Below are 21,121 nucleotides of genomic sequence, written 5' to 3'. Positions count from 1 at the left end.
GGTAGCTCATGGCTGAACCGTGGAACGCTTGATGTTTCTGAGTCTTGTTGTTTGCTTGCAGATGATTTATTACCCAACTAGGTGTGGAGTTTGCTTCCTGTTTGCTCCCTGTTAATATAAAAGCTTCCAGTATTGGTGGAAATGTAATTTTCCTCGGTAGTTTCTTGATTAGGGTATTGTCTTTGGATTGTTTGTCTGATGTTATTTCCTGCTTTCTTTTTCTCCAACCATCATAACTTTCAAAGGTTGTTAAACAAAGCAGTCAGAAAGTGAGGAATGCACAGTATTCATTAGTGAATTTGACCGTAAGCTGAACATTTTTTTAAAAAATAGAGTCCTTAACAGAATGTACCTCTTTGTGCAGATGATATGTTGAAAATGCATGTCATTAAAGTTTTAACAGCTAGCAAATGTACTACTTTAATAGAACACCAATTTACTTCTAGTGGAATTGATTTTAGTTTTGGGACAAAATTTATGGACTGTGAATTGAGGTAAGCCCAAGCTAGGGTTTTTATCATTTTTTATTTGTTCCAACCTATACCTTTGTATTTCAGAAGGATAAATTGAAATTTTGCAGGGACTAGTCCCTATTATATTTTTGTGAAGACCTTATAGCTAACAAACTCTCCCTAAAATTCATAGCCTGTGCTTCTGTTTTAGATGGAATTTAATTTATAAGTATGTGGTTGCAATAATTGAACAATTACTGTTTTTTAACTTTGCCCTTTTTTCATCAAGTTAAAAACAAAGTTTTTCAGAGTACTATTGAATCATAATAGGCTCTTATTATAAGCATAACATTTTATACTTCAAAGTTTAGAGGTATTCCTAAACAATGAATCCAATAACCATGGAGTTATGTGTATCAGTTCTACCTCATTATTCAAAAGAAAGTCTAGATAGAAGTGGGAGTGTATATTCATTTAAACATAAAGTGGATGAACTCTTGGAAAAATCAGAAACTCTTATCAAAGGTTACGCAAATCTAACCTTGCTTCTGATTTTTCTGCTCAGCATAGGAATAGTATGTGGGAATAGCATAGGAATAGACATGTTGCTGTACCCTGTTCAGGTGTAATGTATGAACAAGGCAAATGAAGGTTCCATTCAAGATTAGCTTTTTCCCTCACTTCCAAAAGATGAGTCCAATTGAAAGTGACAGAATTTCAAACCTTTCAGTTACATATTTTCCCAATGATCCATCTGTATATTATAACCAAAATTTTTAGCCCACTTTAATCTTTAACCTGTTTTTCCTGTTTGAAATTTCCACAAAAGCTTAAACATTTTAGCAATTACACGTTCATCATCACTATACGTTACTTCAAATTTTACCTTACTTTGCTACAAACCATGTCTTTTTTTTAACCCTCTTGATATCCAAATGGAAAGCCATTGATAACTATATCTTTCTGCCTTTACTTGCTCTCTTGATTTAATTTTACATTCCCCTTGATTATAGGTTTCATAGAGTTGTAAAAGTAATTATTTTAGTTTTGAATGTTTATTCATTATAAAATGCTTTCTTTCTTAACATTTTTAGCAAACTTGCTGCTGATCTAATCTTAAAAACACTGGATCTGATGAGTAAGCTTAAGCAGCTGGTTCCTAACATGGAAGTCAGTTTTTACAAAGTTCTTCAGGTACAAACTTTTAAATATTTATATTAATCATTCTAAAAATGATGCATGTCATTCTGATCATTTTCTAACAGTGACTATTAGACTTATCAAACCAATTTCCATAGCCTTTAAAAACATAAATATCACCTGGGCAGATGAAATGAGGCTAAAAGGAAGTTTGTGCAAAAACCTGCTTAAACCACTGCTGGCTGTTTTGACGGGGGAAAAAAAGATTTGTTTAACTAACAAGTGCTCTGTATCTAGGACCAACGCTTGGTTACCCCTTTGGCTTTTGCTTTAACATCACACCACAGGGAACAAGTTCAAGCAGGACTTCGAATATTATTTGAAGCAGCCCCGTTGCCAGATTTTCCTGCCATAGTGTAAGTTTCCTATTGTTTCTTTAAAAATACTGTCTTTCATAAAAATCTTTTTGAAAATCTACCTTGAGAAACTGCCATTATTTCACGTTTTGAGCTTCTTCTATAAAATAGACACTTTTCCACTAATATTGCTTTTTGTGTATGCTTTTATTAGGCTTGGTGAGAGTATTGCAGCCAATAATGCTTACAGACAACAGGAATCTGAGCATGTCTCTAAAAGAAGTCACCTGCAAGCATCCATGACTTCTGTAAATTCAGTAAAATCCTCTAATGTTTGCCATCCCAATGATGGTGATGCTGCAACTTTCAAAATTCAGGACCTGATTCAAAAACTCCAATCTGGTTTGGAGGTTAGTGCTTTTAACACAAACATAAAAACATTTTTGTCTCGATATATTAAACCGCAGTATAGTGTAGCTCAGTATGGGACTTGAATCTGCAGTACCCAGAAATTTGGACAAACCACTAAATATCTGAATGAAGACAATGAAGTAAATTGATTTTGTAAGACAATATCATTACAGTGCCATATAATCAATGTGCTATAGAATCCATTAATATAAAAATTAATGAATATTCATTTGCTGTGTTTATAAATATGAGTGATAGGGTCACAGAAAAAATATTTTGCAATATTTCAATAATTATATTAATATCATTAATACCCAGGTTTGTATGATGTCACTTTGTCAATTGAACTTGTGTAGTCATTCTTTATGTCAAGTTTTTAATTTGTCCATATAGGTACAATTTTGAATTAAGATTTACATATTGCTTTAGCTTATAATATGAACATTTCCAACAGATGAAGGAATCAGTCACAGACATCAGGGTATCTGAAATAATGGAAGTATATGAACAGAAACTGTCTGCATTGGCAGTGAGTATATCTAATAGATCTTTTTTTTCATGGGCATGCTCCGAATGTGCAGTTCATTTTGCAATAATTTTCTTTTTAGTCTAAGGAAACAAGGTTGCAGGACCTTTTGGAAGCAAAGGCATTAGCTCTTTCTCAAGCCGATAGACTTATTGCCCAGTATCGTTGCCAGAGAGCTCAAGCTGAATCTGAGGTGGGTAAAGCAGAATTATCATATAAGGATTCATTTATTATATATGTACATCTGTCAGTACAAAATTGCTCATATAATCTGCCTTGTTTTGTATTTGAAAATAAACTTTAGGTTAGGGTTTCACTTACTTGGAATAAAAATGTTATCCTTTTATGATCGTAGATATTTGTATATCTCCAAATTATGCTTTAAAGACTAGTTTGCTGTCTGGGTTCTTAAAATTTAAAAGCCTTAAGTGTTGCTTTAGCAATAGCATGGTTCATTGGTCTAGTGTCCTAACATTTCATTCACACAATGGAACTGTCATTTTGCACAAATTCCAAAAGGCTAGGATGCTTGCTTCAATGCTGAAGGATACAGAAAGAAAAAATGAAGATCTGGAATCACTATTGAAAGCACAGCAGACAGAATCTGAACGGGCACAAAATGATATTGAACAATTATTTCAGCATAATCGGAAACTACAAACAGTAGCAGAAGAATATGAGATACTGAAAAGATCTTCCATTGAGCTACTTCAAAAGTAAGATACAACCCTGCTAAGCATTTCTACATGGAAAGCAAAAAAAAAAAAAAGCTAGCACTCAGATTATCATATTATACAACTGTTTATATATAATTGCTTTTATCATCAAAAAGGATGAATATGGAGATTTTATTGTTATTGACAAATAGAATTTGTAGCTCTATAATTAAAGGAAAGTTGGCATGAAGTTGCCTCATCTAATGACATTGATATTTATTTAATGGCAGCCAGGATTACCTTTATTGTCATTTCTATGCAAAGATCACATCTTAGTGATGGCAATCCTGATTCCAATTGCCCTAATATGTCTAGTACTACCTGTAAGTGCCAACAATTCTTCAGAGTGATGGATGTTAGCTTAATAAAGTTGGGTACTATTCTTTCTTTTACTGCATAGGTTGAAAAAAAGTTGCAGAGAAAAGAAGTTTCTACTCTTCAAACAGTGTTGGTTGAAATTTATTAGATATTGCAAAATTTAGATAGTAAGGACCTATATATTATCTCAAATATTTTAAATGTAAATGCTGAGCTTTTAAGTAAAGCATTAATACAAAACTTGGACAAATTGCTAAGTTTGTAAAGCCGCCCTGAGTCTTTGGAGAAGGGCGGGATATAAATGGAATTAAAATAAAAAATAAATAAAATAAAATAAAATAAATTGGAAGTTTTCAGAAGCCAGCAGCTAAATTGTCCCAAAGGTGCTTTTTCTAGAGGCAATAGGACTTCCTTGTTTTTCTTTGAAGACGTTTCACTTCTCATCCAAGAAGGTTCTTCAGCTCTGACTGGATGGTGGGGAATGGAAGGATTTATATTCCTTGCAAACAGCTGGTCATTTTCATTGTTTTAGAGAGTCATTGAGACCACTTGGAAGTTTATCTGTGTTTTCAAGGTCATTTGAGTGGTACAAATGTGTATGGAGCCTTCTTGGAACTGCTGAAAGGACTGTTGTAGATTGGAGATAGATGATGTATCCCTCCTCATCTTGAGAGAGGGCTGTTCAGTTTTGACATAGATGGCCTCTTTGACCCCTCTTTCAAACCAGCGATCCTCTGTCCAAAATGTGGACTTTCCTGTCCTCAAAAAAGTGGCCTTTGTCTTTTAAATGCAGATGGACTGCTGAATTTTGTCCTGATGTGTTTTTTCTCCTACATTGTGCCATGTGTTTATGAAATGATTTCCCCCAATGTAATAGATCTGCATATGTGTCACTGCATTGTACTGCATATACCACGTTACTTAGTTTGTGTTTGGGTTTTTTTATCCTTGGGGTGGACAAGCTTCTGCCTTAATGTATTCTTGGGTTTAAAGTGTGCACATATGTTGTGTTGGCTGAAGATCCTCCTGAGGATCTTTCAGAGCTGAAAAAGCTTGGATGAGAAGCGAAATGTCTTCAAAGAAAAACAAGAAAGTCCAGTTGCCTCTAGAAAAAGCACCTTTGTAACAACCATGATCTGGATGACTGAGAATCTCCATAGACAACAGCTAAATTGAACCCTTTGCTAATCTTATTCTACAGTAGTAGCCAAAATTGTGGAATCCTTGTGGGAAAAGTGTGCATTTGAGGTACATCACTTTTTTTTGGAGTAGTACCATAAAACTATATATCAATGGAAGATAATTTAATCAAGAATATAATGCAATAACTGTTATGAAGGATTTGCTATTAGAATAGCAGTTATAAAGAAGAAAAGTGAAACACGTAGAAAAAACGAGATATACAAAAATTATCACCATGTCAGTTAATACTTAGTTGGGTAACTTTTAGCATGAATTATGGCCCTACAACATCTTCCATGGAGTGAACCAAATCCTTTAGTTCTGCAGCTGTTATAATGTGAGACCAAGATTGAATGATTGCTTCTATTAACTGGGTTTTATTGCTGGGTCACTTCTGAGTAATAAGTTTCTTTAGTCAGCTCCATAAATTTTCAATTGGATTAAGGTCTGGGCTATTCCCAGGCTATTCCAGCAGTGGAATATGATTATCCTGAAACCACTTTTTGCACACAGCAGCAACATGACATGGAGCTGAATCTTGTTGAAATATAAATGCTTCATTGTCTTGGAAAAGATCATGTGCGGAAGGCTTCAGTTTGGGCTCAAGTATTTCATTAATGTATTTTTGGCCATTTATATTCCCATTAATCACACAAATTCTGCTCACACCTTGTGATGTCATACAGCCGCAGATCATAACGCTGACTGGATGTTTCATGGTACGTGTAATGCAATCTGGATGCAAATCTTCTCTGATTCTTCTCCTTACGTATTTTATGCTATCACTACCAAACAGGGAGATCTTGTTCTCATCATTCCAAATAACACTGTCCCATTGTTCCTCTGTCCAGGTAACATGGGTTTTAGCCCAGTTTAGTCTTTTCAACCTTTGTTTGAGAGATAAAAAATTTTTTGTGTGGCATTCTAGATTTTAGGCCAAATTCTTGCAGTCTGCATCGAACAGTCCTTGCACTCAACTTCACATTGCATTGCACCATTTCATCTTGTATACACCCAGATGATTTTCTTCTGTCACATAGGCACAGTCTCTTAATTCTTCAATCATCACTTGCTGTTGTGCACCTTTTCCTGCCTTTACCAGTGTGGTTTTGTAGTGACTGAGTCTCCTTATACCTCTTCAAAAACTTAGAAATGCAATCTTTGGTTAAGTTTCCACCAATTTATCTTCTAACTGTAGCCTTGTTCACTTAATAACACTATTTTACATCGCTTTCTGGGTGACCAGGCAACTCTTTGCACCATTACTTTAATTCTATTATGTTTTACAAGCTCACTAAATGAAAGAACACAAAAAACCCCAACCAACTTGATGTTGTTGTTAGCTGCGAAGTCGTGTCCGACCCATCACGACCCTAGGGACAACGTTCCTCCAGGCCTTCCTGTCTTCTACCATCTTCTGGAGTCAATTTAAGCTCACGCCTACTGCTTCAATGACTCCATCCAGCCACCTCATTCTCTGTTGTCCCCTTCTTCTATTGCCCTCAATCTTTCCCAGCATTAGGCTCTTCTCCAGTGAGTCCTTCCTTCTCATTAGGTGGCCAAAGTATTTGAGTTTTAGCTTCAGGATCTGGCCTTCTAAAGAGCAGTCAGGGTTGATCTCCTCTAGGACTGACCGGTTTGATCGTCTTGTAGTCCAAGGGACTCGCAGGAGTCTTCTCCAGCACCAGAGTTCAAAGGCCTCAATTCTTTGGCACTCAGCCTTTTTTATGGTCCAACTTTCACTGCCATACATTGCCCTATGGACAGTACCAACTTGATAGCGATCACATAACACACCTACAAATGTCATCTCAGCTTCAATACATGACATCAATAACTGAATCCTACTGTGATCTGATTGGCTCCTTGCCAAAACAAGATGACACCTGATTGGCTCTCTAAACACTCATGCTTATTGGCTACAATCAGATGAAGGAAAGCTACCTGATATCAACCTAAGCATGTTGTGCTTCCTTTTTGTGGTTATTTGGCTATAACCTTTCATAGAATACAAATAATTGATAACTTTGTTGCATTACATTCTTGATTAAATTATCTTTCCATTGATATATACTCCAAAAAAGGTGGTGTTATTAGCTATCAAAACTCAAATGTACACTTTTCCCCAAAGGTTTCCACAATTCTGGCCATTACTGTACATAGGTATGAGAAAGTTATCAGATTACTTATTTATGAAAACTACAATCAAGTTTGGCTACCAAATTGCAAAATTAGGTCTTAGTGTTTAATCTTATCAGTTATTTTTTCTACTGTTGCTTAGCTATGGGAACTTTTTTATCATACCCTCTAATAAGTAAGGCAAAGTGATAGAAATAGAAGCAACAGAAACTGCAACGTTTGCAAAAACCTCTCCCCCAAAATAAAAAAACCCCAAAGATCGAAAAAAAAACTCTTAAGAGAGAAAATGCCTGATTGAAGCAATGTAAAGAACATCTTAAGAGTTCACAACCTTGTTTGGAAATTGGGAAGTATCTTGGTGAATATTTGTAGATCTCAAAACAGAATTCCTATAAATAGAAGTATGAGTAAAAATTAACTGCAGATGTTACTTATTTCTTGTTGATAGATCAAGTTCTGTTGTCACTTCTATTGTTAGAAAATAACTATTTTTATTGCTTCTAATTGTTCAAAAATCATACTTATATTCCATGCAAAGTTGCATAGAAAATTAATAATTTGTTGATTAATTGGTGAGAAATATTAACTGGTGAGAAATATTTTTTAAAAAAATATGTATTCTTATCAGAATTCCTCATGGAATTTAGCACTTTTCCTCAGTGCTAAAAGTTGAATTTAAAGTGCTAAACACACAATTCCAAAAACACAGAAAGAAGATGAATTTGAAAGGAGGTTCTAATATATACCAATAGAAAACAATATTTATAGCTAAGGGTTGAACTAAGGTTTTGTTGCACTGATCTATTATCTAGTTGGTAATGAAACATTTGCAAGAAAACCATCAAAGTCAGAGAGCACCAAGGACCCCACATTCTAATATATGTTATCAAATATTACATTATGAAAACTGCATAGCATTCGTTCCTTTTAATAGTACTAATTTGGAAATTTTAGGCATGAAACTATTGAAAAGCAATATAACAATCTGCAAGGAATGTGTAATTCACTGAATAAACAACTTGAGACCCTTAAAAGACTGAATGAATCACTGAACCAACAGAATGAAAAGTAAGTTAAGTTGTTTTGTAAAGTTTAAAGAAAACTTCATTTAAATTAAATGGTTTGGTTGAATCGTAACAAAAGTTGTATAGATTTTTTTTTGTCAAACAGCCATGATAAAGATTATTCAGTAATTGGGGACAGATGATTACTAGTAAAATTAAAATTATTTCTAAATAAAAATATTTATTTCCTGTTGCTAAGATTCCCACATTTATATTGTTGTATGACTTTGAGATCTTATGCCTATTCTAATTGTACTATTTACTTTTTTTCTCACTTGTTACCCATACAACTTAAACTTTTTGTCTGACTCATTTTTCTTCTTAGTTCCTGTTTTCAACATTATTAAATGACATTGAAAGTTTCACTTGGGTCTGGGTACATCTCCCTGTTGAAGGTCTATATTATGAAAATAAACTTTGATAACAAGTAAGGCTGTAATTGGCATACATCAGGGGTGTCAAACTCAATTTCATTGAGGGCCACATCAGCATTGCGGTTGCCCTCAGGGGGCCGGGTGGGTGTGGCCTACTGCATGGGCGTGGCTAGAGTGCAAATGGCCTACTGGGTGGGCATGGCCAGCTCCACATTGTTCGCATCAAGGGTGCCTATGGGGGCCTGGGCAGGAGTGGGACAGATTTGAGGGTCTCTGGCAGAAGGAGGGTCTCTGGGCCAGGGCCAAGGCAGTGGGGGCCGTTCCCTCACTGTTTCCAGGATGGCTTCACGGGCCACATGAAACCACTTCACGGGCCGGATCTGGCCCCCGGGCCTTGTGTTTGACATGTCTGGCATATATACTACAGTATGATACTTAGAGACATCATTATTTTTCATATGTATTTTAAAATGTGAAATCTAATATTTATGCCTACAATTTCAGAACTGTTGCTCAGCTTCTTGAAACAGAAGAACATAGAAAAGAATTGAACAAACAGATGCAAGAAAAAGATGGGCAAATATCAAGTTAGTACCTATAAGTATATCAGATTTTTCACACATATTGCTTATAGAGAAAGGGTAAAAAATTAATCTGTTCTATTATTGCATATTTGTTGGGTTCTTCATGCTCTCTTTGCTTGGTTGTTTTCTTGTAGACATTTCATTGCCAGTCTGTTTATATCATTACATATTTTATATTGGAAAAGCTGTTAACCTTCATTTTTATGTTCCCTTTTAAGACATCCCAAAGACAAGCAGTATTTCAAAAACCTGTTTTCTACATTGTGCAGAACTATCTGCCTCTAATACTTCTGGTATAAAGCATACAAGTCCTGCTCCCTCATTTTAGAAAGCCAAACCAAAAAATTAGACAAGCTGAATCTAGTCTTCTCCCCAAACTGGCAGGGAACTATTTTATTTCAAGCATTATTAATGCTAGTGAGAAAGCCTAAAAAGCAAATATTTTAAAAAAATAAAGTGCTACTCCCTATCTTCTGCCCTGGCAACAGAAGGGCATAATCCCTTAGAGCCTGCTGCTATATTTTATCACCCCTGAGCTGTTTAGGATCTGGTTTTTGCCTAAATTAAATTAAACTATTTATGGGCTAGAGTTCTTTCCTCACTAGACAAGGTGCTTATGTTTGGCAAACAGCATGTTCCATTACAGATAGTCCTTGAATTACAACAATTTGTTTAGTATCCATTCAACAGTACTGAAAAAAGTGACTTACGAATGTTTTTTACATTTATGACTATAATAGCATCCTCATGGTCACGTATCAGAGTTCAGATGCTTGGCAACTGAGTCATATTTGTGATGTTGCAGTGGCCCGGGGTCATATTTTGGACCTTCTGACAAGCAAAGTCAACAGGAAGCTGGATTCACTTAACAATTGTGTTTCTAATTTAACAAGTGCAGTAATTCACTAAACAACTGTGGCAAGAAAGGTTGTAAAATGAGGCAAAACTCATTTAAAAACGATCTCGCTTAGCAACAAAAACTTTGGGCTAAATTGTGATTATAAGTTGAGGACTATGTGTACTTTGGACTCACAATTAAATGCTAAGAAAAACCTTTGGCAAACAGTAACTGAAAGTGCAGGGTATTTTCCTTGGTGATTAATAGAAACAGGAATATCAGTACACAAGTCACAGCACAGATTTTTAACAATACCACAAGAGAATACTTTCTTTATCTGGCCAAATAACAGATGTCTCATCATGAGTTAGAAATAGTAATTGTTGTAGCCAGATATATTGAGAAACATGTAAGTTGCTGAATTAACTAATACAAGCAATTTAAGTTGTTCAGAATAAATTATTTGTATGTAAGGCAAATTAGGAAAAAAAAATCTGAGTTCACATGTTCCTTTGAGCTGGAATGTGATTTCTTTGGATTTGGTTCAATGTCACCTGTCATTAGTGGTTTATTAAAGAAGCCACGGTTAAGTGAATTGTGTTTCTTAAAATCTCCATTTCAAGTCAAGTATGTTTTTGCACTAAACTGAAAAATGCATCTTTATTAAGACAAATGCTGAGGACTATAAAATGTGAACGGTCAATGTTCAGCAGATGGCAGTGCTGCACAATTCATGCAATGATAGTTGTGGGAAAGTATCAGTGTCCAAAAGTTTTGGAGTCACCCTTTTTGTTTCCTACATATTTTTTAAAAGGTTTACAACAGAAGATAAAAGTTCAGGAAGAAAAACTAAAAGCCAAACAGAAGGAAAAAATAGATATGGAGGACAAAATGGACATTCTTAGAAAAGATCTAAGTAAAACTGAACAGGCAAGAAAAGAACTGAGTATTAAGGTAAGTTATTTATTTAGGATTATTTGTGTGCTGCCACTTCTTGTGATTCTAGGGCAGGGGTCGGCAACCTAAAAAAGGAAAAGAGCCACCGGGAACCGGTTCCATCACAAATTAAAAAAACTGGGAGCCGCGCGCGCGTGTCCATGCACGCGCATGCGCAAAAAACATTTTGTGCATGCGCAAAACGGTTTTTTGCGCATGCGCAGACGCACGCGGTTGCCATTTTTTTTAAAAGTGAGATGGAACCGGTTCCCGGTTGCCCGACGGCGACGGCCCGTCTGCAAAGCTGCCGCTTTCGGCAGCTTTGCAGACAGGCCGCGGCAGCTTCCTCAAAGAGCGACGCCGCGGCCCGTTCGCGCGGAGGTACGCGCGCACCTCTCCAAAGGTTTGGGGAGGTGCGCGCACAGCTCCGCCCATTCGGGGAGGTGCGCGCGCACCTCTCGGAACGGGCCACGGCATCGTTCTTTGAGGAAGCTGCCGTGGCCCATCTGCAAAGCTGCCGCTTTCGGCAGCTTTGCAGACGGGCCGCGGCAGCTTCCTCAAAGAACGATGCCGCGGCCCGTTCGCGCGGAGGTACGCACGCACCTCTCCAAAGGTTTGGGGAGGTGCGCGCGCACCTCCGCCCATTCGGGGAGGTGCGCGCGCACCTCTCCAAACGGGCGGTGCCACTCTCCATTTGGAGAGGTGCGCGCGCACCACTGCCCATTCGAAGAGGTGCGCGCGCACCGGGCGGCTGGGAGCTGCAGGAGACGGCTCAAAGAGCCGCATGCGGCTCCGGAGCCGCGGGTTGCCGACCCGTGTTCTAGGGAATATAGAATAAATTCATTGTTGATATGTATACATATTGAACAAAATAAAATTAAAAATGGATAGAGGTTGCAAATATTGCTAAAGATATATTGAATTAAATGAGATACACTTTCGAATAAAAAAGACTGCCTTCTTAGATTCATAAAATAATAATAGACATTAAGCAGCTTACATCCATAAATAGTGCCTTAAAAACCTAATCTGGTTTATTTTGTTAAGTTTTTTTGTTGATTTTCATTTTTATTTTGGAAAAGGTATATATGTATATATTATCTAGATGAGTATAATTTATCGACTGAATCATTGTCCAAAATATACTTAGCACAATTAGTAATTAACAACCAAACCATTTCAAAACATGTTTTATGAGTTATTGTCTAATTGCCGACTGGTTTGTCAGTTTAGATGTTCTAAGTAAGTTTTGTTATCTATAGCGTGGAATTTATTGGATTTTGACTTCACCCTATGTGAACAGAATGCATATTTGCATGTTTGTTAGCTATATTCAAGGTGCTGGTGATGACCTATAAAGCCCTAAATGGCTTGGGTCCGGGATATCTGAGGGAACACCTGCTGCCGGCATCAAGTTCCCTTCGTCCAGTGCGCTCCCACAGGGAGGGTCTTCTCAGGGTGCCACCGGTAAGAGATTGCCGGCGGGTAACACCCAGGGATAGGGCCTTCTCAGTGGGGGTGCCTGCCCTTTGGAACCAGCTGCCAGTGGAGCTGAGGACTGCCCCCGACCTCCGTTCATTCCGCCGGGGCCTGAAGACCTGGCTCTTCGAGCTCTCTGGCTCAGGCTGAGGATTAATCTTATTTTAACTGGGGTTTTATTTATTTATGCAGGGACAAATATAATTTTTTTTAAATTTGTTTTTACCTTTTGTATCTTGGTTTTTTAATCACCCTGTAAACCGCCCTGAGTCCTTTGGGAAAGGGCAGTATATAAATGTAATAAAATAAATAAATAAATAAATAAATATTAAATAGTGTATAATATGTATTTTCAGGCATCTTCTTTGGAAGTTCAGAAGTCGCAGTTGGAAGGGCGACTAGAAGAAAAGGAGGCTTTAATCAAGCTTCAGCAAGAAGAACTAAACAAACATTCTCATATGATTGCAATGATCCATAGCTTAAGTGGTGGTAAACTAAGTGCAGAAACTGTGAATCTCAGTTTATAAAGGAGATTATATAAGTGTGCAATTAATGCCATTTTATGTTTTGTTATGAAAAATATTTTAGATAATTTTCCTTGAAGATATTGTGGCTTTTATGAATAGTAGGCTATATTCTATTCATTTTGATACTAATACCTATATCATTATTGGTTGCCTTGTTTATTAATTTAACAAGGACTGGATATAATTTTAGAAAACATTTAAGTAAAAACCAATTTGATGTGCAAATTATCAACTATGATAGGTTTACTTAAGTTAGTAATTCTACTCAAAATGATTTTACAAAAGCTTTCATTTCCTTGTATATAAAATGTTGTACCTGAAATCTTGCTGGTTAACCTATAAATTTCAAAATGAAAGTATGCAAATATATATATATATATATATATATTATGTAGAAAACAACATTTTAAGTCCCGTATTACAATACAGATAGACATTAATGAATTGCACATTTAAAAGAGGTCTGAATTTCCCCCCAAAAACAGAATAGATGCTCATTTTCATATATTCAGTTTACCTTCTGGTGTAAATGTCAAATAATTCTATTCATAGTTTTTCAAATTTAGAGATTTCTGAATATAATAGTCACAGGTTGTATTTGTTTCTTTTAAAAATATTCTACACATTTTCTAGTATTTATTACAAACCTATTTTTTTGCTGAAGATAGACAATAACAGTGTATATTTTTAAACTATTGCATGAATATGTTTTAAAATAATGAACTTTCAACCAATATGTATAGTTTAAAAATCAACTTACAACATTTAGGACAAGGACATATACTTTATATACATGTACTTTATATATCTGTCATCTTTAATGATATAATGAAACCTGATTATGTTTGGAGACACTGAAACTCCAAAACAATTAGTAGTAATTCCACTTAAGAGGGTAGTGATCATATGCCAACATTTCAACAAATACCTTTATATTTTAAATTCAACATGCCAGCCTTCCTCTTTAACTATGTGCAATTGATGCTGTCAATTATATTTTTGAAAGCTATTGTCTGCAACTTGGCAGTGTTATTTGACATTTAAATGAAGTATTTATTATGGAATCTGTAGTGGTCTTTTTATATTTTTGTTGTAATTGCATAATTTGTCTCTGGAAAAGGAAATAAATAACTCAAGTTATGCATGGATCTTTGATTGATGAAAACTGGTTTACTTTTTTCTTCCAATTTATCTTGACTTGGAGCTCGCATGAGCAGTTCATAATTAGTTCCTCAGCCAATCCCTTGCCATTCTTTCCTGTAACAACTGAAGTCTTCCATCTTTTTCTTTTCCACCAAAAAAAAGGTGTATTCAGTCTAATGATGCCCATGTATGATGTACTATATATGCATGTATGATGCATATGAAGGTATAATTTTATTTGTTGGAATACTGTTAGTAATGAAAAACATTGGACTGGGAGAAATTGGTAAGTCATTCTCCTTCTTCATTTCTTTTTCTTAGGTCGTGCTTTCCATCTAGGCTGTCCTCTTGAATATTTCCAACTTTGGTATTCCAAATGGCAACCACAAACAGCACAGAATGCTTGCATATTATGTCGATTTCAGATAAAACTTGAGCAGATAACCTGTCAATCTTCTCTGTGTCAATGGTTAAGGCATAAACTTAGTTAATTATTAACTAAGGTTTGTCTGCAAAGTCTAATTGATATTATTTAATCACTGTTTGCATTGTACCCAGGTATTGCCCTTACAATATCATTCCTAATTATGAAAGCAGTGCCATTCCTGTGTGTCTTGAGTAATAAGTATGAACTTTTAGCTAAAAGTGCCCACTTACGGCCCCTCTTATTATATAATGCCTAAGATGTTAATGTATGCCCAGTTCATTTCTCTGTGCGGCTTTTCTCATGTTCCTGATTTTTATGTTCCATGTTTTCACTGTATTTCTGCCTTTGAAGTTTGAGATTTTATTATACTTCAATATAAGCAACTAGCTGTCCCAAACTCTTTAATCTCACTGTGTCATAAACACTTTTATTACTCTTATAGATCCACAGCTTTTCTTCAGTAGCATGTTAAGCACGTTTAGTATATTTATTTAAGAAAAATTATATGGCCACCCAACTTACTGTCAATGACTCCAGATGGCTTGCAAGATAAAAACCCAATATAAAAAGCAATAACACTACCATTCTAGCAACAACAATCAAATAAGCCATTTGATAGGCTCCACACCACTCTGGGCCCCTAGGCCTGATCTGGGCCTTGAGAAAGACTGTCAAAGTGGGGGCCAATCTTATCTAGGGATGATGTTCCACAGGGAGGGAGCCACCACAGACAAGACCTTTGGTACCACTAGATGCACTGCTTTAAGACGGAGTACGTACTGTACTGTTTACTATTGTGTATATACTGTACAACAGTGCATGCTAGGATGATGAAAAGAAATCAGACACTTAAGTTACATTTGTCAAGTGGAGATAATAACATAAGTTTCCATTAAAGAAAGGTGAGAACAGGTCTTCCCAGAGGCACAGTTTTGGCAACACAGGAGGGATCGCAACCTCCTGGAGAGCTGATGGAAGCTTCCCGGACCAGCAGCTATCACAGCCATTGCGAGCCATCACAAGCCGGGGTGGCCACTTGGAAGATCTTGAAAGTAAGTTTGGAGGACTGCCTGGGTGAGACGATTGAGAAACCTTAAATGCTGGAAACTGTGGGGGGGGGAAATATAGTGTTTTAATTGCCCTGTACACCACCCCGAGTCCTTCGGGAGAGGGGCAGTATACAAATCCAACTAATAAATAAATAAAATAAGAATTTGAAGCCGTGGAGAAGTGGGGGGAGCGGATTTTTAAACTGCTCCTTCTGGAACTGCAGTGGTGGATAACAATGGAAGGCAAAAGAAGGCAATGAATCAAGTATCTCGGCTAAGAATACTCTTGAAGCTTAGGAAAAGGGAGAGTAAGTGACCTTGAATGATAGCTGCTGGACTCACTGATTAGAAGTTTACAGAGTCTGTTTTTTAGTTTGCGGAATGGTGGATGTTTTTTACTTTGGAGACCATATTTTTTATTTTCTCTTCTTTTGGACTAAGGCACGGAGATTCTGAAACGAACAAAGAGCATAACCTGTATGGATTAATTTCTTTTTTTTAAGATATAAGAATATTTGGCTTTTTTCTTCTCTTTTTCTTTCCTTTTCCCTTTGTTCTCACCTTTTCTTGTCACTGAAATTTTTCGTACTTTTTTTTTTGGAGCACATTTGGATTATAATACCCCATCGACATTTGGATTACAAACTACTGGAGAAAATGAAGAAGACTACAACACACCCAGCAACAGCTGCCCTAATATCACAGAGTCCGGTGGCACAGAAATCACTGGACAATACAACGCAGCAAGAGAGATCTAACATGGAATTGAAAAATATGATACTGGCTCTACACACAGACTTCAAAGAAGGGATTGGTAAACTAGAAGAGGACGTAAAAGAGGTCAAAGAACTGATGGAGAAAAATGAACAAAGATTGCAACAAGCTGAAGAAAGAATTGAATTAACAGATAAGAGACTAGAGGAGATTGATAACCGACTTACATTAACAGACAGGAATCAGGAAAAAATGATCATCGCTTTAGAGATGGATAGAGCTGATTATTATTTAAGATTCCAAAATGTTGAAGAAGAAAAGGGAGAGAACCTAGCAGATGTAATGGCGTGAATATTAGCAGAAGCATTGGAGGAAAGCAAGGAAAAGATAATTAATGATATAGATGAGATATTTAGAATACATACTAGATATGCAACGAGAAATACTCTCCCCAGAGAGGTGCATATAAGATTTACTAAAAAAGCATTAAGGGCAGATATACTACAGAAGCTGAGAAATGTTAAAATAAAATACAAAGGAAGAGAGATAGTGATATTAAAACAGATCCCAAGAAGAGTAAGAGACCTGAGAAAGGAGTATCAATTTCTGACAAAATGCTTAATTAAAAAAGGGATAAATTTTAGATGGTTAATACCAGAAGGAGTAATGATAAATTGGCAAGAACAGAGACATAGACTGGACACATTAGAGAAAGCAGAACTTTTCTATGATCAATACTTTGAGTAGCAAGAAGAAGAAAGGCTGAGAGGGGAAAGAGTAATCAGACAGCAAGGAAACGAGACAGAGAAGCAACGCAGTAAGTATAGCATAGAACAGGAGGAAAGGGTGTTGAGAGAAGGGACAAGAGGAAAAGAGGCAAAAGAGCAAAGATGAGAATAATGAGAGCAACTAAAACTTCAAATAAATAATCATGGAAGAAGAACTAAATTCAGCTATAAAAAGAAAAAAACACTAAATAAATTGGGGAAATTAAAAATGGACATAATTTGCTTACAAGAAGTCCATATTAAGAAACAACATAAAAATCTTCTAGAATATCCAAAATTAGGAGAATTATATACCTCGCAGATCAGAGTAAAAGAGGTGTGGTATTCAAAAAGCAATACAAACTACATTGATATATTCAGATGAAGAAGGGCGAATTTTAATGGTGGAAGTAATTATGAATTGTAAAAACACTATTGGTAGCGATTTACGCCCCAAATGAAAACCAAGAAAATTTCTATTCAAAATTACACCAGAAAATAATAGAATTGGAATTCGAGAGCATATGTATGATTGGAGGTTTCAATGCTATCGTAAAGGCCAGGCTGGATTATAATATGACAAAAAAAAAGACCCTAAGGAGAACACTTCCAAAATCTTTTCATAATATGGTGGACGAATTAAATATATTAGATGTTTGGAGAGAAAAACATCCGGAGAAGAAGCAATATACATTCTATTCTAACAGACACCTGTCCTGGTCGAGAATAGATATGATATGGACATCAATAGACTTATTTACAAGTACACAAAATATAAACATAGAAACAAACACATGGGCGGACCACAACCCAGTCACAATTATATGGAAAGGACAAAAAAAAGAACGAGATGGACATTAAATCAAACTGTATTGAATGAAAAAGACTTCCAGCAATATATGGAAAAAGAAATGTTTTCTTCAAGCAAAACAAAACAGAAGATACTTCACTTCAAAATGTCTGGGATATGGCAAAAGCGTACATGAGAGGACTTGCTATATCTTATATGGGGAAAAAGAATAAACAGCAAAGACAAATTAGGGAAAAACTGGAGGAAGAATATAAGACTTGAGAAAGAACTACAGAAAGATACACAAAACAAAAAGATAAAAAATTTAATGGAGTTGAACAAGCATAAAATGAACTTAATAGAAAATGAAGAAGTGGCAATGAAAATAAAGGCAGCTAAACAAACCTTTTTTTGAACATGCAAACAAACCAGGGAGATGGTAGACATATAAAATTAAAAAGGAGAAAGAGAAGAGATGGATTAAATGGCTTCTGGTATGCCGACAGCTGTAAATGGATGCGTGGAGGATGGCTCCCGTCTTCCACGTCCAGATTCGCATCACTGGGGGGTCCTAAAAGGACCGAAGAGTCGCCCTGGAGGGGTGTCCAGACAGAAGGGGCTTTTGCAGAAACACGGGGGGCAGCAACCCCCTCATTAGTGCCTGCATTCCCTTTGTACCGGCAGACGAAAGACTGACCATAGGAATATGGCCAGCTCCTAGGCTGCAGACAGCCGAAGTCAAATCTACTATCAGGCAACATTAAAGCAGCATGGAAGAGACAAGGGTAAGATTCCTCTCTTGTACTTTAATCATCTTCTTTTCATCTAATTAAGCTGCTAAGTACTTTCCCCCCTGTGGAGAGGGAGGGGGAATTTAACCCTCCCTTCGGGAGGTGGCGAACAAACTCACAGGTGTTTTTTGGAAACAAAAGAACATTTAAGAAAGAAATAACAAAAGAAAAGAACTCTTAAAGTACTTGGGGGACACTCAGTGGCTAAATTTGAAATTGCAATTTTGACAAGAAAATATTTAAGAAAACAAGATAAAGAGTAACCTCGAACATCAGATGTGAAAGTTTACAATGGAAGAGTTTCAAAAACAAATTCATGCTCTGTGGGAAATATCTTACCAAACGTATCAGCTCCTTTCTACAGCTAGCGATGAAATAAGAGCTTTTGGAAAAGAATTAGAAAGCATCTCGATGAAACAAACTCAAACTCAAACTGTGACTACAATTAATATTTTACTGGGACAGAACTCAACAGAAGAAATTGAACAATTAAATACATTGGCAGAAGAATTAAACAGTCAACAAATACAGGTTTTTGAAGATGGTGATGGAGAAAATATGGAAGGAAGTTTATTTGGACCAGGACAATTGTATCAAGAGGTGAAAATAATAAGATGTGGTGCTGTTGGCAGATTCTTTAATTCTTTAAAGGTGGAGACTGGGGGTCCACTTCAATATGATATAGTAATACAAGAATGCTTTGATGACCCTGAAGCAAAGAAGCGCAAAATGACATGGCAAAGGAAGAAAGCAAGAATAAGACTGAAGAAATATGAACATTTTTAAAAGGCCTGAAATAGATAATATTAAAATAGACAGGATGGTACTGGGATTACGAGAATGTTTTGATGAGTAGATAAAAATATTGATTAACTAATAAAAAAATAATAACAAAAAATAAAATACAAATGTATGAATATCAACATTGAAATATTGAGTTTTTCTAAATGATATGGGTTAAGATGTATATATGCTAAGAATGATAGAATGTAACTAATATATTTGGATGCAGAGACATGAAGGATGTATTGAATGTTAAAATGGAACAAATTTTGGTTAATTTTTAATATGTGGAAACTAAATGAGAAACAAGAATATTTTATTGTCCTTTTTTCTTTTTTTCTTCTTTTTCTCCTTGTGATTTGTATCTTAATGACTACTATTTTAAATATTGTATAATTGATATAAATATGGAAATGAGATAAATGAGAACTGGACTACATTACTAGGTATTGAAGAGAATTGTATAAAGGAAAAAGAGGTTATTTAGTAATATGAAATTGAGAAATCTTAAATGTTTTAATTTTAATATCAATGTAAATTTAAAGCTAGAAAAAATAGATAAGGTGTTTGATGTCTTAAAGATGGAATGTTAAAATATGAAATATACTAAAAGATTGATGGATATATATCCAAAAAATAAAATAAAATAAGCTATTAAATGATTGATGGATAGTAATAAGAAATATGTTAATTTAGATAAGAGATAGTATATATCGAAGAAAAAAGAGAGATGAAGTATTGGTTATAAATAATGTGGAGATTTGTAATAATATGTATTTGTCTGAAATTGAATTATTGTAACTTGGACACCACATTGCTTTTTAAAGATATTATTGTAAATATTGGAAAACTAATAAAAAATTTTTTTAAAAAAATGAAGAGATGGATTAAACAACTGGAAGATGCCGAGGGGACTTTACAACACCGAAATGAAGAAAAGAAAAAAATAGCTTGGGAATATTATGAGAATTTATATAAGCAACAAGCAGTTTCAGATGATAGGATAAAACAATTCTTGGAAAAAACAGAGATACCTAAAGTATCAGAGAACTTTAAAAAGCTACTAGAAGAGAAAATAACAATGATGGAATTAACAGAAGCAATTAAAAAACAAAAGCGGCAAAACACCAGGACCAGATGGGCTACCAGCGGAACTATATAGAACATTGCAGGAACTGTTAGGCAATGTAATGCTGGAACTCTATAATGAACTCCTCTCTGAAGCTAAGATACCAGATTCGTGGTCGGAAGCACTTATTACCCTGATACCAAAGGAAGAAATGGAAATACAGAAAATAAAGAACTATAGACCGATTTCCTTGCTGAATGTGACTATAAAATATTCGCATCAATTATGGCCGAAAGACTGAAAAAGTTCCTAAACAAATTTATACATTTGGCTCAAAATTAATTCCTGCCCAAAAGACAGATTAGAGACAATATGCAAATTATATTAAACACATTAGAATACTATGAAACATGCTGAAAAACAGATGGCATTGATGTTTTTGGATGTGCAGAAAGCATTCGATAATGTGAATTGGCAATTCATGATAAGACAACTACAGATTATGGATTTTGGGGAGAAATTTATAAATGTAATTAAAGCAATTTC

General features: G+C 35.6%; 1 protein-coding gene across 1 annotated transcript in view; it reads left to right on the top strand.

Moving 5' to 3' along the window:
* The window catches only part of CIP2A (cellular inhibitor of PP2A), a 38,693-nt gene extending 24,511 nt beyond the window's left edge, over window positions 1–14,182 (top strand). The window contains exons 11-21 of the mRNA XM_081326916.1: window positions 346–494; window positions 1,547–1,646; window positions 1,890–2,008; window positions 2,163–2,358; window positions 2,814–2,888; window positions 2,968–3,078; window positions 3,405–3,601; window positions 8,195–8,308; window positions 9,183–9,265; window positions 10,915–11,054; window positions 12,872–14,182. Coding sequence (XP_081183042.1) covers window positions 346–494; window positions 1,547–1,646; window positions 1,890–2,008; window positions 2,163–2,358; window positions 2,814–2,888; window positions 2,968–3,078; window positions 3,405–3,601; window positions 8,195–8,308; window positions 9,183–9,265; window positions 10,915–11,054; window positions 12,872–13,042 — 1,455 coding nt within the window. The 3' untranslated portion in view covers window positions 13,043–14,182. The remainder of the gene's footprint in view (window positions 1–345; window positions 495–1,546; window positions 1,647–1,889; window positions 2,009–2,162; window positions 2,359–2,813; window positions 2,889–2,967; window positions 3,079–3,404; window positions 3,602–8,194; window positions 8,309–9,182; window positions 9,266–10,914; window positions 11,055–12,871) is intronic.
* The last annotated feature ends 6,939 nt before the right edge of the window (window positions 14,183–21,121 follow it).

The sequence above is a fragment of the Vipera berus genome (assembly GCF_964194415.1).
Source record: "Vipera berus genome assembly, chromosome: 4".
Taxonomy (NCBI): Eukaryota; Metazoa; Chordata; class Lepidosauria; order Squamata; family Viperidae; genus Vipera; species Vipera berus.
The sequence above is the reverse complement of the archived record's forward strand: the minus strand, read 5'-3'. Positions and strand labels throughout refer to the sequence as shown.